The 14,582-nt window shown below is 53.9% G+C and overlaps 4 protein-coding genes across 4 annotated transcripts; 3 read left to right on the forward strand and 1 right to left on the reverse strand.

Annotated features, from left to right (window-relative positions):
- Positions 1 to 28: 28 nt before the first annotated feature.
- M409DRAFT_68573 (uncharacterized protein) lies at positions 29 to 1,912 on the forward strand (the record flags this gene model as incomplete). The annotated part of the gene is made up of 2 exons (XM_033817900.1): positions 29 to 99; positions 151 to 1,912. 2 exons carry the CDS (start codon positions 29 to 31, stop codon positions 1,910 to 1,912), a joined length of 1,833 nt encoding a protein of 610 aa, XP_033664175.1.
- Positions 1,913 to 2,147: 235 nt separating this feature from the next.
- On the reverse strand, positions 2,148 to 4,946 carry M409DRAFT_68574 (uncharacterized protein; the record flags this gene model as incomplete). Its single annotated transcript, XM_033817901.1, has 1 exon — positions 2,148 to 4,946. One exon carries the CDS (start codon positions 4,944 to 4,946, stop codon positions 2,148 to 2,150), a length of 2,799 nt encoding a protein of 932 aa, XP_033664176.1.
- Positions 4,947 to 10,828: 5,882 nt separating this feature from the next.
- On the forward strand, positions 10,829 to 12,471 carry M409DRAFT_57578 (uncharacterized protein; the record flags this gene model as incomplete). Its single annotated transcript, XM_033813671.1, has 4 exons — positions 10,829 to 11,098; positions 11,150 to 11,221; positions 11,904 to 12,025; positions 12,069 to 12,471. 4 exons carry the CDS (start codon positions 10,829 to 10,831, stop codon positions 12,469 to 12,471), a joined length of 867 nt encoding a protein of 288 aa, XP_033664177.1.
- A 211-nt stretch (positions 12,472 to 12,682) lies between these two features.
- Positions 12,683 to 14,243, forward strand: M409DRAFT_68575 (uncharacterized protein; the record flags this gene model as incomplete). The annotated part of the gene is made up of 4 exons (XM_033817902.1): positions 12,683 to 12,693; positions 13,005 to 13,039; positions 13,088 to 13,851; positions 13,905 to 14,243. The coding sequence occupies 4 exons, from the start codon at positions 12,683 to 12,685 to the stop codon at positions 14,241 to 14,243; spliced, it is 1,149 nt and encodes a 382-aa protein (XP_033664178.1).
- Between the last annotated feature and the right edge of the window lie 339 nt (positions 14,244 to 14,582).

A 14,582-nucleotide genomic window follows, 5' to 3' on the forward strand; every position in this document is an offset into this window, starting at 1 on the left:
GCTGTTTTCTACACACCAGAAACCAGCCATGTTTGCTCTGCGGTCCAGTGCGCCCTCTGCGCGCGCCGCCTGGTGCTCCAGAGCACAATGGCACGCAATGTACGCTCACTCCGCAACACAGCTTACTCCAACAGCTAACCCTTCACCCAGACGAGGAATCTCCAACACCACCCGCCGCCAAAATGCCTCCCCCGTCAACGACCTCGAAGGCCTCAATGCCGTCTCCAAACACATCACCCAGCCCAAATCGCAGGGTGCCTCGCAGGCCATGCTGTACGCCACAGGCTTCACCGAGGACGACATGAACAAGCCCCAGGTCGGCATCTCGTCGGTGTGGTACGGCGGAAACCCTTGCAATATGCACTTGATGGATCTGAATCACAAAGTGAAAGAGGGCGTGGAGAAGGCGGGCTTGCTGGGCATGCAGTTCAATACGATTGGCGTCAGCGATGCCATCAGCATGGGCACGAGTGGGATGCGGTATTCCCTGCAGAGTAGGGATTTGATCGCGGATTCGATTGAGACGGTCATGGGTGGGCAGTGGTATGATGCCAACATCAGCATTCCTGGCTGCGACAAGAATATGCCCGGTGTCATTATGGCGATGGGACGTGTCAACCGACCGAGTATTATGGTCTATGGAGGGACGATTGCGGCAGGATGTGGGAAAGAGCCGAGGAATAACAAGCTGGATATCGTCTCGGCTTTCCAGTCGTATGGACAGTTCTTGAGTGGGGATATCAATGAGACGGAGAGGTTCGATATTGTCAGGCATGCGATCCCAAGCTGTGGTGCTTGTGGTGGCATGTACACTGCGAATACTCTGGCGTCTGTTATTGAGGTCATGGGCATGTCGCTACCGGGCTCTTCGTCGAACCCTGCTGCCAGCAAGGCGAAGCAGTTGGAATGTCTGGCCGCTGGACCTGCTATCCGAAACCTTCTAAAGGAAGACATCAGGCCGAAGGATATCTTGACACGACAAGCTTTCGAGGACGCCATGGTCGTTGTCAACATTACTGGTGGATCGACCAATGCCGTCCTTCACTTGATCGCCATGGCACACAGTGTAGGCATCGACTTGAAGATCGACGACTTCCAGAAAGTCACGGACACCACTCCTTTCCTCGCAGATCTCAAACCCTCCGGCAAATACGTCTTCGAAGACCTCTACAACATCGGCGGTATCCCCAGCTTGACCAAATTCCTGCTCAAGGAAGGTCTCCTCGACGGCAGCCGTATCACAGTCACCGGCAGAACTCTGAAAGAGAACGTCGAGAATGCACCAGACTTCCCCTCAGACCAGGAGATCATCCGCCCATTCAGCAACCCCATCAAGAAAACCGGCCACATCTGCATCCTCCGCGGCTCCCTCGCACCTGGCGGCAGTGTCGGCAAGATCACCGGAAAAGAAGGCACCGTCTTCACCGGCAAAGCCAAATGCTACGACGCTGAAGACGACTTCATCGCCGCGCTGGAGCGCAACGAGCTCAAGAAAGGCGAGAAGACCGTCGTCATCATCCGCTACGAAGGACCCAAGGGCGGCCCTGGTATGCCAGAGATGTTGAAGCCCTCTTCAGCAATCATGGGCGCTGGTCTAGGAAACGACGTCGCTCTCATCACGGACGGCCGTTTCTCTGGTGGTAGCCACGGCTTCTTGATTGGCCACGTCACGCCTGAGGCGCAAGAAGGTGGTCCTATTGGTCTTGTCCGAGATGGCGACACTATCACCATCGACGCTGAGAAGCGTGTCATCGATATCATTGACGCTACTGAGGAAGAGCTCGAGAAGCGGAGGGCGGAGTTCAAGCCCCCGCCGCTCAAGTACCAGAAGGGTGTCCTTTTCAAGTACGCCAGGAACGTGGTGGATGCCAGCCATGGGTGTATCACTGATGCGCCCACACCCATATCTTAGACCCTTCGCAGAGTCTGGTTGTATATCTGTATAAGCATGGCGTCACGGCGTTTAAAAGGGCAAGTCGGGATGGGATGTAGAGAAAGACCGTTTCAAAAAGCGCCAATTTTGGATCACTGAGTGTAGAAAATGAGTGTCACCACTGAAATTGGGGCGGCGGGTATCTACAACATTCTAATACAACAATACCTTTACAATTCTTCTTGCAACCACCTGTCTCCCTTGATACTCTATTCTATGCTCTAATAACCCTAACCTTCTGCCTGATCCCCTTCCGACAAACCGGACAATTCGCCGCGCGCCGCGGCCACGTACGATCGTGCGCCAGCGTCGGCGAATGCTGATCGCTGCACCACCGACACATGGTCAGATGTCCGCAGGGTAACGTACAGATCTCCGCCTTTTGGGAATAGCAGATCCTACAGTCTAGCAGGACCGTCATGTCCTCTTCGCTCATGGGCTCTTCGGGGCGGCCGGAGTCTTTGGCGTCCAGGCCGCGGCCTTCGTGCTCCGAGTCCTCAGAGTCGCTGGCGGAGGGGGAGGCGGTGAAATCGTCGAGACTGAGTGGGCGGTAGAAGGGGCCGGAGCGGAGGTGGCGGGTTGTCATTGTTTCGGCTGTTGTTGATGCTGTGGGTTCTTGGGGTGGTGTGAAGCCGTTTTCTTGCAGGCGTTCGTAAGCGGCGCGGGTTTCTTCGTCGCGGTTCGCGAGGCGTTCGAGGAGAGCCGCGGGGCCTGTGAGCATTGCGGCGCGGCCGGCGGCGAGGGCGGCTTGGTGGGTGGCTCGTCGTTGGGCGTCGAGTTCGGCGCGGGAGTGGTCGCCTTGCCGGGCTGCTGAACGGCGGGAGTCTTCGAGCGCGGCGCGGCGAGTGGTTGTTGCGGAAGATGGTTCATTTTGGTGCTGTTCGACGATTTCGCGGGCACGAGCGAGGACGGAGTCATGTTGGAGCATGCGGGATAAGACGGCGCGGTCATCGCTATTGCGCCGGCCTCGTTGTAGCCTGAAGAGCACAGCGAGTTGCTCTGGGCCTGTGAGACCTGATGATCTCCGGACGAGGGCGCTCATTTGAAAGCTCTCCGCCATCATCTCGACATCGTGCACGATCACTTGTCCAGAAGTTGCCATATCCAGAGCGTCTGGTGTGAACGTCACCTGCTCTCCACGTTGGCGTCGGCGGGTATTTCGCTCGGCCGGTAGTCCACTCTCCCAAATGACGTTCTCGTCACTGGTCAGCGTTTCTATGATGTCGCAATCCGCCTGACTTAGGTTGTTCTCAGCGGCATCGTGTAGAATTCGACGTACGGTCGTCTCATCAGGTCCATTTGGCACGGTACGAAGTAAGGTGCTGTTCTCGGCCAGTGCTGTGAGGACGAACATCGCATCCAGCCCGCGGTCGTTGTTTGAAGTGGGATCCTCGTCCAGCTGCCGTCCAGGCGGTCCTGCAACATATGGCGTTGCTGAATCCTCTGGCATTCTTGCTGTATCTCCTTCTGCCGTTGAACCCGCAGTCAACCCTGCAAGTGGGTGCCTAGGCTCGTAAAGATGCAGACTGGGACGGAACCTGTTGAGCATGCTTTGCGGAAAGTTTCGCGACGCTTGGTTGCCTTCGCTCGACGCAGTTGATGTAGGCTGAAGTGGGTCGTGTTGGAGGGGAGCCATGTAGCTGGTGATGTCGGTCTGCTGGAGATCTGCATTCGGCCGTGGGCGTGGGACTCCCCACACGTCTCGATCCTGTGTATTGAGCTCTGCAAGGCGAACAGCGGCATCACTTCCGTTCTCAGCTCTCTCTTCATGTGCGAGAACCTGTCGCAAAATTTGCTCCTCTCTACGGGTCTCTTCGGCGGCACGAAATCGCTCCATAGCTCGAGTGAACATCCCTCCAATAGGACTCTCGTAACTTTCACCTTGAGCGGCCATCTCTTCTCTACTCCCGAACAGACGCATGTAGTTCTCTGTCGTGCGTTGTTCGTTTTGCAGTTGACGAAGACGAGATTGTGAGTTGCGAAGGTCTTGCTCGGCGACGTCCAGCTCTGTGGCTGCCTGATCGCGATTCCGCCGCGCTTCATTGACGTGCTGCCTCGCGTTGTCTACTCTGGTTTGAATGCTTGCGAGTGTGCGATCGCTTTGAGTCGTGGCCACGTTGTTCGTCAACTCATTGACACTGTTAATCGCACGCTGAGCATCTTCAGATGATGGAACACCAGCAATGGTGTCAAGAGTACTTCCGAGCTCAGAGAGGCGATTCGATGCTTCAGTGTGGTCTGGTACATTCTCGCCAAGATCACGGAGGCCTGAGATGACACGCTCGATGCCGTTCCTCATACGGTGAAGCTCACGCCGCAGAGCTGCGATTCGGCGTGCTTGGTACTCGCGATTGCGCGAAATTGCGGGTACCATAGCTTGGGCGTGAATGTTTTGCGCGACTTGGGCAGGTGGCGGGGGTCTGTTTGTCGAAGGTACGGTCTCCTCATCAGCTGCCGCTTGAAGCATGCTGTCCAATGCGTCTTCGAGAGTTGGTCCAGAGTCTGCCTCGGGTTCCTGCACACTTTGTGCTTGCAGCCGCTGCTGCCGCTCGCGCTCCTCGATCTCACTTCGCTCTCTTCCAGCACGTAGCTCGTCCAAGGTCCTCGGCAAGCATCCAGGGGCGACATCCCTCAGATCCTCACCAAGCACCGCGACCCTCTCTTCACTTCCATCCTCTCGTTGGACAATCCGATAGCCTTGATGAAACTCGTACCAGCGCTCCAGAAACCCGCCCTGATCCGGAACCTCAGGAATACGCGTTTGAGCAGGCCTCAATCCGGACGCCTCGACTCTATTTTCCCAAAACTCCTTGCAAAACCAGCAATATCTCTGCCACCGCGTTCCTCGTGGCACAAATCCGACGCCATCGACGTAGGTAGAGTAAGATGCTGCATGGGCTCGGTTGTCGTAACACGCGCAGCATTCTCCAATTGATGATAAACGGCAGGAAGTGGGCAGCTTGTGCTCACAGTAGTTGGGCAACCGAGGTTGACCGACAGTGAGGGTGCCCATGTTGCGATGGGAAAACTAGATGTTGGTAGGTTTGAAGGTCAATTGGGCGAGGTTGAAAGATTGCCAGTGACATAATTGGTGGAACGCTCGGACCCTGATCGGCAGTCGGGCCGTCGCCAGCTCGAACTCTGTGGCGACTTCACCTGCTTTCTACCTCCGCGTTCACTCTTCACCAGCATTCACCAATGTCTGTATATCAGGCCAAGACCCGTAGCACATTGAGAATATGTGCATGAGAATTGCGCAACTTCTGGCGGCTGTAAGGCATCGCAGAAGCAGACAGGACATGTTCGAGCCCTCCTTGCCGCGACACGGTTTGCCTTGCCTTATCCCCAATCCAAAATGGCGATATCCTTGACGACGGCGCTGTCTCTTGAAACTCAAACCATTCACATATGGGAAATCACAGTCTAGAATTATGCTGTTCACGCCAGACCCAGACATGCGAACATTGCTGTATGTCAAGACGGCAAAATCCCTCAGCAATCCTTGTGACACGGCGGCGCCGATCAGCATACGCTCGACAACGACCTCCGCCCAATCCATGTGCGTAACCCGCCCCTGGTAACATGATATAATCAGGCTGGTTTGTCGGATGGCAACGATCGTCCAGTCGCTTCCGAGAAAGAGAGTGAGTATTCAGCTTCCGGGCCCAGCACGACCGAGGGAGAGCGAAGGCCGCTGAGGGGCATTCAAGAGTGTTCTGCATACCTTGGCTTCGCTTGGAGCCGTCATACCGGGACAATCTTCCCGATCGCTGCGCGACACTCTGCGACAATCTATCAGCAGACCAGAGGGTTGGGCATCACACAGTTCTCGCACTGTGTCCAGAACCTGAAGAACACTCGCCCACCTGTCCGCCCGCATGGCCTGTTGCATAACATTCTGTCATTGCATGTGGGATGAATGCAGGGCTGCTGACTGTTACCGAAGGCTTTTCAGGGAGCGTGGAAACCTGCCACTTTACTGCAATTGGCATGCGCAGTTCAGTCAGTGCGGCGTTCGTCGCACAAGGCATGACGGCTAAAGCAATACATGCAGATGATCCTCCGCAGCTGCACCCTTCGCGGCGGCTAGCCGAGGAACACGTTGACCCCAACATGCAAGCTTATCTTGACTTCATCTGAAATGATGGACATTCGCTGATGACGGCTGTTGATCATACCCACGAGAGCATTGTCTCTTGTCCTCTGAGAAACGCGATGATCGATTGAAGCGAAGTCTTCAGCTCCACTGTCATGCGCACATGGCTACCACACGTCTTTTGGCCTCTCGAGCTGCACTCGGCTGCAAAACTCCTTTATCCGGCCGCTGCTATCCATTGGCAATTCAAGATCACACTTCTGCACAAATTAGCCTGTTGGGCAGCAATGCATAATTACCATGCTGTGTCCATTCGAATGGGAGTGGCTTTTATGAATCGAGCGCAATATGCAATCCAGGCATGTCGACGTGCTCGGTAGCGAGCTGGTGGGCTGCTCACCGTGTTCAGCCCATCAATCGCCTGGGCTTTCTCCAATCCGGCAGCAGCTGTGCCAGTGTTCATCTCCCCAAGGTTCCACTCAGTTCAGCCTCAGCAGGTTCCAGGCCCCTAGATCATACTGTTGCATGTTGTGGGTGCAGAAACGCGCGAACCGGGTACAGTGGAAGCTAGGCACAGAACACCATCACCTCGGACTACCCGACCCTGTCGTCGGAAGACTCAGACACGCTTCTTGGTACGAGGAAATTTACCCACCTCCAACTTGGTGTCAAACCGCTCCATCGAGGCATATTCAACCGAGAAAACAACTTCAACATAGAAAAACTTAGTCAAGACGGTTGTGGCTCGAACTTCGGATGCCAGGAGACCGCAGCCGGCAGACCGCGGCTGGCACAATTGCGCAGGGCTCAGCCACCTAGCTGTAAGTGGTTGGACAGCGACATTCGCCCAAGTGGATGTTTGTTCAAAACGATGCTTTGCATAAGCCTTGTCGTCCAACATGGAAACCACAGCTTCGCACGATCCTCGATTGGCTACAGCCACAACACTCTCCACCCCTTGCAGCGTCAACTTGTTTCTGTACGCCGAATGACGCCCCTTCGCGAAACCTGATTAACGCCTGGGCGCTTGGAGGAGACTCATACTGGCTTCTGGGGCCTGTTCGTGGCTCTGGTGGCTCCCCTCTATGATTTCCCCCACAGGTTGTGCATGGTGCATACGTGCCAAGCAACGTGTATCCATACAGGGTCGTTGAGAGTTCTCCTGAGCGTCGTAGCTGACTTCTGTGCATCAATGCACCCGGTTTCATATCGCCCTACAACTGACGGACCAGTCGGGACAGACACAAGTTTATCAGCATCAGGCCGTTGCGAGATGGGCGATCATCGAGCGCCCGGCGGACACAGCTGACCTGACAGGATGCCTCCCGATGGCCCCATACGAACAATTTCTCATCCAGCTGAAGGCTCAATCAGAAGGCCACCATATAATTACTTGCTGCTACCGGCTCATACCTCGCATCACCAACGCTTCAAACTCTGCTTGCCTACCAACTTGTCAGTCTTCGTCCAGCTCAAAGATCTATAGCTCGGCCTTCACCAATTTTGTCTTTCCATCACGAGCCAACACAGTATCGTATACAAAACAGCATGTCCTCCTCAACACTGTCGAACGATGACAAAAGGCGCGCAGTGCGAAGTATCAGGAACAGTAGGCCCTCACCTTTGCCTACGCTGGCAGTCTCTGAACAAATCGCAGGACCCGTGGCTGCGGCGACCAATTCGATGGACAGAGTACGTCGCCAAAGAAATGGTCTCAGAGAGCAGTTGCTTCTACAAGCAACGGGACGAAAACTTCAGGAATGAAGCAGACGGCTTCAAAGTCCTCCAAGCACAAGTAAGAGGAGGACAGCCAAAGTACGCCGCTAGATCCCGACAAGTGTCAAGGACTGACATCGAGTAGGGCCATGTTCGTCGGCATGGGGTGACTCCCATGCCTACTTGATTTCGAATCTCCTATTGTAAATGATTCTGGCGGAACACAGCACGGTACACAACATGAACACGGATAACGGCCTTGATGATCGATAGCTCCCGCGTGGACGCTCGCTTGATAGCACAATTCATTTTCAGATTTCATTCCTCGCATTTCGCTTTCACATGCGTGTGCTCAGCGCGAGGCAAGTCTTGCAAAGGGTCAAAGTCACACCCCCAAGGACGGAACTGACGTCGTCTTCCTACCACAAGAAATTGTCATTTGCACTTCAGGAACCGGCGATTGTCAATCTCTTCCTCGTCCTGGAAACCCCATGCGGGCATCCGCTGGACGTTCCCTGCGGACCACGATCTCCAGAACACAAGGTAGCCCACATGTCTGTTCGCTGTATGCTCGGCTGAATGACCTCCCGTGAAAATGGAGTTGAAAGATCTGTCATTGATTGCGAACCATTTGCCTGAGGCTGATAGCAAAGATCCAAACAACAAATTTGTCATTGAAAAGGGAGACAACCGTTGTTGAATGCTGTAATGCACAGCGCTGCATTGAAGCCCTCGACATGCCGCTTCCATTTGATCGCAGATGCAACAGACAAAACACAACTTGATTCCACTTGGCTCCAACAGGAGACAACATGAAGTCCAAGCTGAGTCTTCCCGTAACACAAATGACATCCCCATGACACCACAAATGTAACATCATCCCCATCGCCCACATTCTTCAGTTCCTGTCTAAGCTCTCTGTCCAAGGCACTCGACTTATGTCATTTGAACTCAGACTTATGACAAAAATACTAGCGCCCGCGTTTAGCGCCCGCTGGCTACGGAAGACCATATCAACCTCACTTTCCCCAACATTCACTTCTGTCAGCTCCTCTATATTCCCGCCGCATGTGAAACTACAAGCTCCCGCCATCTTCTTTCCACACACATCGGAGTGTTCTGATTTGCCTGATGGACGGACTTCGACTTTTGCGCCGGAAATTGAGCTTTGAACCACACGAAGCGATGGATGCATGTGAAGGGGTTATCTTGACCAGGGGAAGGTGCGATGGATGGTGGTGGAAGGCGATGATTCGTTCGTTCCTGCACTGGTTCCCAGCCTCGTTGGTGGCCTGGTGGGAGAGAATGGCAGTGCCGATAGCGGCTTTATGGACGAGACCGAAAGTGTCTTGCTGTGTATATGCCTTTCTCCTCGAGCTAAGAGTCGATGCTTTCTGGGTTTCGGTCAAGCCATGCTGCAAGGCACGAAGGGGGAGGTAGTGGATCGCCATGTCTTTCGAAATTTACTCGCTGACCTTTTCCTTTCGTCTTGCACTTTGCTTTCGTTGCTAGGCAACCACCGCTTGTGAGTGAATGAATTCGTCGATTATGCGCTGTGTGTTCGTTTTACCTTCTGTACTACTCCTTCATCGAAAACCTATCATTGCTAGATCGAGCAGCATCGAACGATCTGTACCCTTGCGAAATTCGCCCAGATTGCTCACTTCGTCGTCCGTGAGCATTGTGTGTCTGGCGAGACTGGGAGATGGAAAAATCGGAGCCCCAGGTTTGGATGTTCAGCAATCATTCGGACTTGTCAAGGTGCAGTGTTATAACCGCAGGCCGGCGAGGCGAGTGGCGTTGCTGATGGAATGGACAGTGCAGAAGACCTACTGCTTTCATCGACCGGAACACAGTTCCAGGAGATTGATGTCTCTCGTTTTGTCCGTCGGACTATGGAAGTTTGGATGTCAGCGGCATGTTGGCAGGCGCCAGTCCGGGAGCGAGACGCAACGGCTATGTTGAGTACGTCGGGTGAGGCCAATGTATGTAAATCGATCCAGCATGGCATGTTGCAGGTGACTTGCTGACTCCTTCCTCGCAGTGGTTCCGTGGTGGTGTGGCAACGAGGCGATGGCTGCAGCAAAGGGACGACCACCTGATATTCTGGCTCAATCTTGGGGGTATAAAGACGACTGTACATTCTAGAAATAGACCGTGGGAGTTATGACAATGCGCGTGGGATGCAAAGCGGTCGACCGGCGGTGGTGCTGTATTTGCCTTCTCTCGAGGCTGTGAGGTCGGTGCGAGCTCCGTCACTGGGTCCCTCAGGTCACGAGTATGCCATCTCACGCCGTGCTTGCAGTACCAGTCATGATTGAGCATGATTCATCTGCTTGGCAAGACGCACGTAAGTCGCTCCGTCGTTGCTGATGAAGTGATTGTAAGCATTCCCTCGGTGGCGAATCGCCAGGCTGGAAAGGCCGAGTGGTGGTAAACAAAACCCCTACTCATACTCTCCGTGCAGTATGTCAGGCGATGGAATGAGAGTCTGCCGCTCATGAAGGCGAGGTTGCTGTAGTCACCCGGAGATGAGGTGATCAAAGACACCTTTGCCGTGACGGACCGAGCTGACGCTGTTGTGTAACCCATGATGCATGGCAGAGCGATCGCCACGTCAACTTCTCAAAACATCCGTTCATACTACGACGGGCTCGGATCGGAGAGCGAACGTGTCTAGGCGCCGGTAGAGCGGTGGGAGTTGAACATCTGACGGTCGTCGGTGATATGGGCTGTCCCTCCGCCCCACAGCGCTCGCAGGAAAAGCGACATACCGGTGAGGCTCGCACCCAAGAAGACACATCCGAGGATGATCGTTGCGAGCATGCGGCTCTGCGTATGGCGATTACGAACTTGCTACGCGTGGGATGGAAGACAACGCAAGCACATGTAGACTGCCGTCCAGCGTGCTGGCTTCAGATGTCTTGTCTGGAATCCATATAATGTCGTCCGATCTTCTCCTTGTGTACATCTCTTTCGTATCGCAGTCTTTCGCAAGTCGCCCATCGTCAAGTGTTTGCGTTCACATCACATGTCGATGTTCACTCCCTGTCCTTTAAGTCCATGATTTGGACCACCAAAGAATGAGCCAGCAACACAAGCCCGGCGGCCAACGTGTCCGTCCTCAATCGACCCAAGACCGTCCCCAAGCCCGCATTGATACGCCGAAGGAGGCCAGTCCAGGTACGCGGGGCAATGAAGAGGCCATGCTGGCTGGAGTCGGTACACAATTCGACTTGAGAGACATTGGAAGCCGCGGAGCCGACATTTTGAAGGAGGTTTTCGACTCGACCGACCGGCATGACCCTCTTATCGACGTTGCGTCACTTGCCCTTCTTCATCAACAGCCTAGTGTGAGTGCTTTTGCTCGTACGAGACAGGTAGTCGAAGCTAACTCGGATTAGCAATCGCACGAGAAAGAGACGATGAACCGATGGTTGTCATCTCCAGACGACTTCGTGCAATACAAGCGCAGCGTTAGTGGTGTGAAGCTGATGGATGAAAGCTGTCCGGGCAAGACAGCAGATCGGAAGCTGCATGTGCAATAGCATCCCACTGGAGAGTCCATTGTAGCAGAACCTGGTGTCATGCTGGCACGCCTTGTATTGACTGTCATTCGACTCGAAGATCATGGCATCCTTCGCTTGGAAACTTCTCCGCGGTCTGATTCCAACGAATGAAGTTCACGGTAGTCGTGATGAAGACGCAGACGTCCACAATTTCCTTGGCCGGCCACAGGAGGGCTCGTAGGACTGTAGTAGTGTTTCGAGGGACGGGATTGCCCCATTGGTAGAATCCGCACACCGTCCACCATCTAAACGGCGCCAACCGAGCCCTAAGTACAGTGAACCCTGCGCCGGTTCGCCGGCCAAATCCTTCAGGATTCCAGTGATTGAGTTTGGGTTTGAAGTGAATGTTGGCGAACACCATATTCGTTGTTGTAGCGCAATGTACTCGATGTCTCGAGAGACTTGGTAGGCGAAACATCCTTGACATTTCCACAAGATCAGGCTGCCGATGACCTGGTAACGAATCGCTTTGTCGTGTGGCTGGATGAGACTTGGCCAGGTGAAGTAGGGCTCCGAAAATCGTCTCCTTCGTTGACGAGACTGCCATCCTTCCTGTTGGAGACACACCGTTGATTACTGTGCGGCTTAGAGCATAATCTGGCGGCGCTGCCACTCTCACATTGAAGCGGCAGAAAGTGTTATCGGAGATGGTGACAAAAGGCAGCTCGCAGTCGAGTGGGAAAGACCAACAGCAGGGGTACGCTGCGTCAGGTATAGTTCTGAAGTTGTACAACCAAGCTAATGTAACGGCTAGGGTTCGTCGTGTCGTGGAAGGTGCCGGCAACCAGTTCGAGCAAAGAGTCGCGAGTGAAAGCGGTGACGGTCAAGCGGCCTCGAAGCAATATCCTCGATCTCTCGAAAACAAGAACGCGCCGTATTCTGATCCAACGGGGTCAAGTTCACTGTTGCTTCTCGAGTCGAAAATTCGCCGCGCCAAGAGTCAAGTCCCCGAGACTCAAGGAGAGCCATCAAAGCGGCCAGTCGCGTTGCAGAGGTGGTTATCGCAGAACCAAGACTTTCCAGAATACTGGCACAGCCATGGGGGGTCGGAGGAGCAAAGTATTGTGAGGAGCGTTGAAGATAGGGAGAAAGAAGACGAGGAGAGACAAAGGCGACATAAAGAGCTGAGCGAGTACCCACAGGGACCTGATAATTGAGCTGGTTCTCACTATGACTGCAACCCTCCTGTCCGTAGTGGCACGTGGAGGGCTTTTTCAAGCCATGGTGAGCAGACTGAAGCGGTGACGGGAAATGCCCTTTCGAGTTGGCCACAACAAAGTTCCCACCGTAGTGATAATCTCCCGTAACGTCCACACGCGTAGATCCAAGACTCTTCGCCGTAGTTCTCGGAGCTTGGAGGTGTTTGGTATGTCGACAGTGTCTATCTAACTGCTCGCCTTAAAGGATGAAGCGGCCGCTAGCGAAATAGATGCCTTCGCTCTGGGCACATGTAAATGATCAGAAAGCTATCGAACAACAGCCAACTCATGATAAGGAATAGTGCCTGGTGAAGAAAAGGAAGAGAAAGCAGACGCGCGAGGTGAAGTTTGATGCCCTGAATTTCGCCCGCGGCAACTTCCGTCCTCCGCGGCCAAATTTGACCTGGGACCAGGACCATCTCAGTGCTGCTGCTACACACAGAACATGAGCGCTGTTGTGTACCATTGATTCATCTCCAAATGAATGCCAGCCAGCAAAGCGCGAGGCGAATAGCCTCCAACAATGGTATCCTAAGCAATTTCTAATGAAATGACCCGTCTGACCCTCCTTCAGCACTCTCACGCGACACGGTATGCATCTCCTGTCGACACCGACTAGCCGGTCACGCATCACGACGATACGCATCTGCGGCAACAGCAGCTGTAGCAGAAGAGCCCCCAAATACCCGGGCGAAACCACCAAACCCCCCGGTGACGGCGACAGGTCCCAAGAAAGCATTTCAGCTCAAATGCAGTCCCGTCCTCTCTCGGCCGCCCGTTATAACACGCGAGTTGACTTCGTTCGAGAAAGCCTTTTTCCTTTACCAGAAACGACTTAATGAGCGATTAGCATTACCGTTCACACGATACTTCTACACCAAGAAAGAGACCCCTGCGGACGTCGAATGGAAGCGGAAAAGGCCTGCAAGAAGAGGGACGGCCGCCAGAGACATTGGCGCATACAATGCATATGACGATGAGAAATGGAACGACGAGGTGCTTGTTGGGAGCAACTTGGGTGAACCAGAAGACATCACAGAGAAGCTTATACGAGATGCCGAGGGCAAGGACATCATAGAGGGCGAGCCTCAAGGCGATGCGGAGACTGGAGGCCAAGCCATCAGCGGAGACGCCAGAGCGGGAGAAGGTGCGCAAAAGCCAGTGGCCGAAGTGAACGTGGAAAGGCCAGTCCCGAGAATCACGGAAGCCGACCAGCAGAACGATGTCAAGAGCCTGAACCGGAAGCTGGATCGGAGTTTATACCTTCTCATACAGAACAAGGATGGCGAGTGGCGGTTCCCCGAAGACAGGGTATACGGCAGGGAGAATCTTCATCAGGTGAGAGACATCTGCCTCTAACGCGTGCGATCCCATACTCATACTTCATCCAGGCAGCTGAGCGCATCCTCATCCAGGCTGGCGGAATCAACATGAACACTTGGGTCATTGCAAATCATCCTATTGGGCACTACATCAAAGCCTTTACATCACCAATCCTCTCGAAAATCCCGCCCAATCGACTTGTGAGCACATCGAAAGAGGAAATTGAGCATGAAGAATACGGAGAGAAAGTCTTCTTCCTCAAGTCGCGCATTATGGCTGGGCAAGCTGATTTGGCCAAGAACGAGTATGGAGACAAGAACTTCTCATGGCTGGCTAGGGAGGAAATCGAGAAGGTAGTGTCAACCCACTACTGGAGCCAGATTCGGAACATGTTGGCCGAGCGGTGAAGCTAATGTTTCTGCCAAATGAGACATTGCGTACGTTCAAAACCATGTAAAGTTATAGAGCCGACCATGCCATGTACAGTACCAACCAACCAGGACGTCGATCTTGAGCAAAACACAGCGTTTCTACCATGGGTTACGAACAATGAGAGCCGCTTATTTCTGGAGATTGGCATGCTTTGTTGCAAAAGCCGTAGGCAATATCAATATTGAGACTCCAACACTCGGGAATGAGACAAGACCTGTCTTTGTTCTGAAAGGCCATTGCTCTAATGACACTCTTCACCAGCTACCCCCTTTCGCATTTCCTGGTCGACTATCTTCCCTTTCTACTTCCAGCGC

The sequence above is a fragment of the Zasmidium cellare genome, assembly GCF_010093935.1.
Source record: "Zasmidium cellare ATCC 36951 unplaced genomic scaffold M409scaffold_31, whole genome shotgun sequence".
Lineage (NCBI taxonomy): Eukaryota > Fungi > Ascomycota > Dothideomycetes > Mycosphaerellales > Mycosphaerellaceae > Zasmidium > Zasmidium cellare.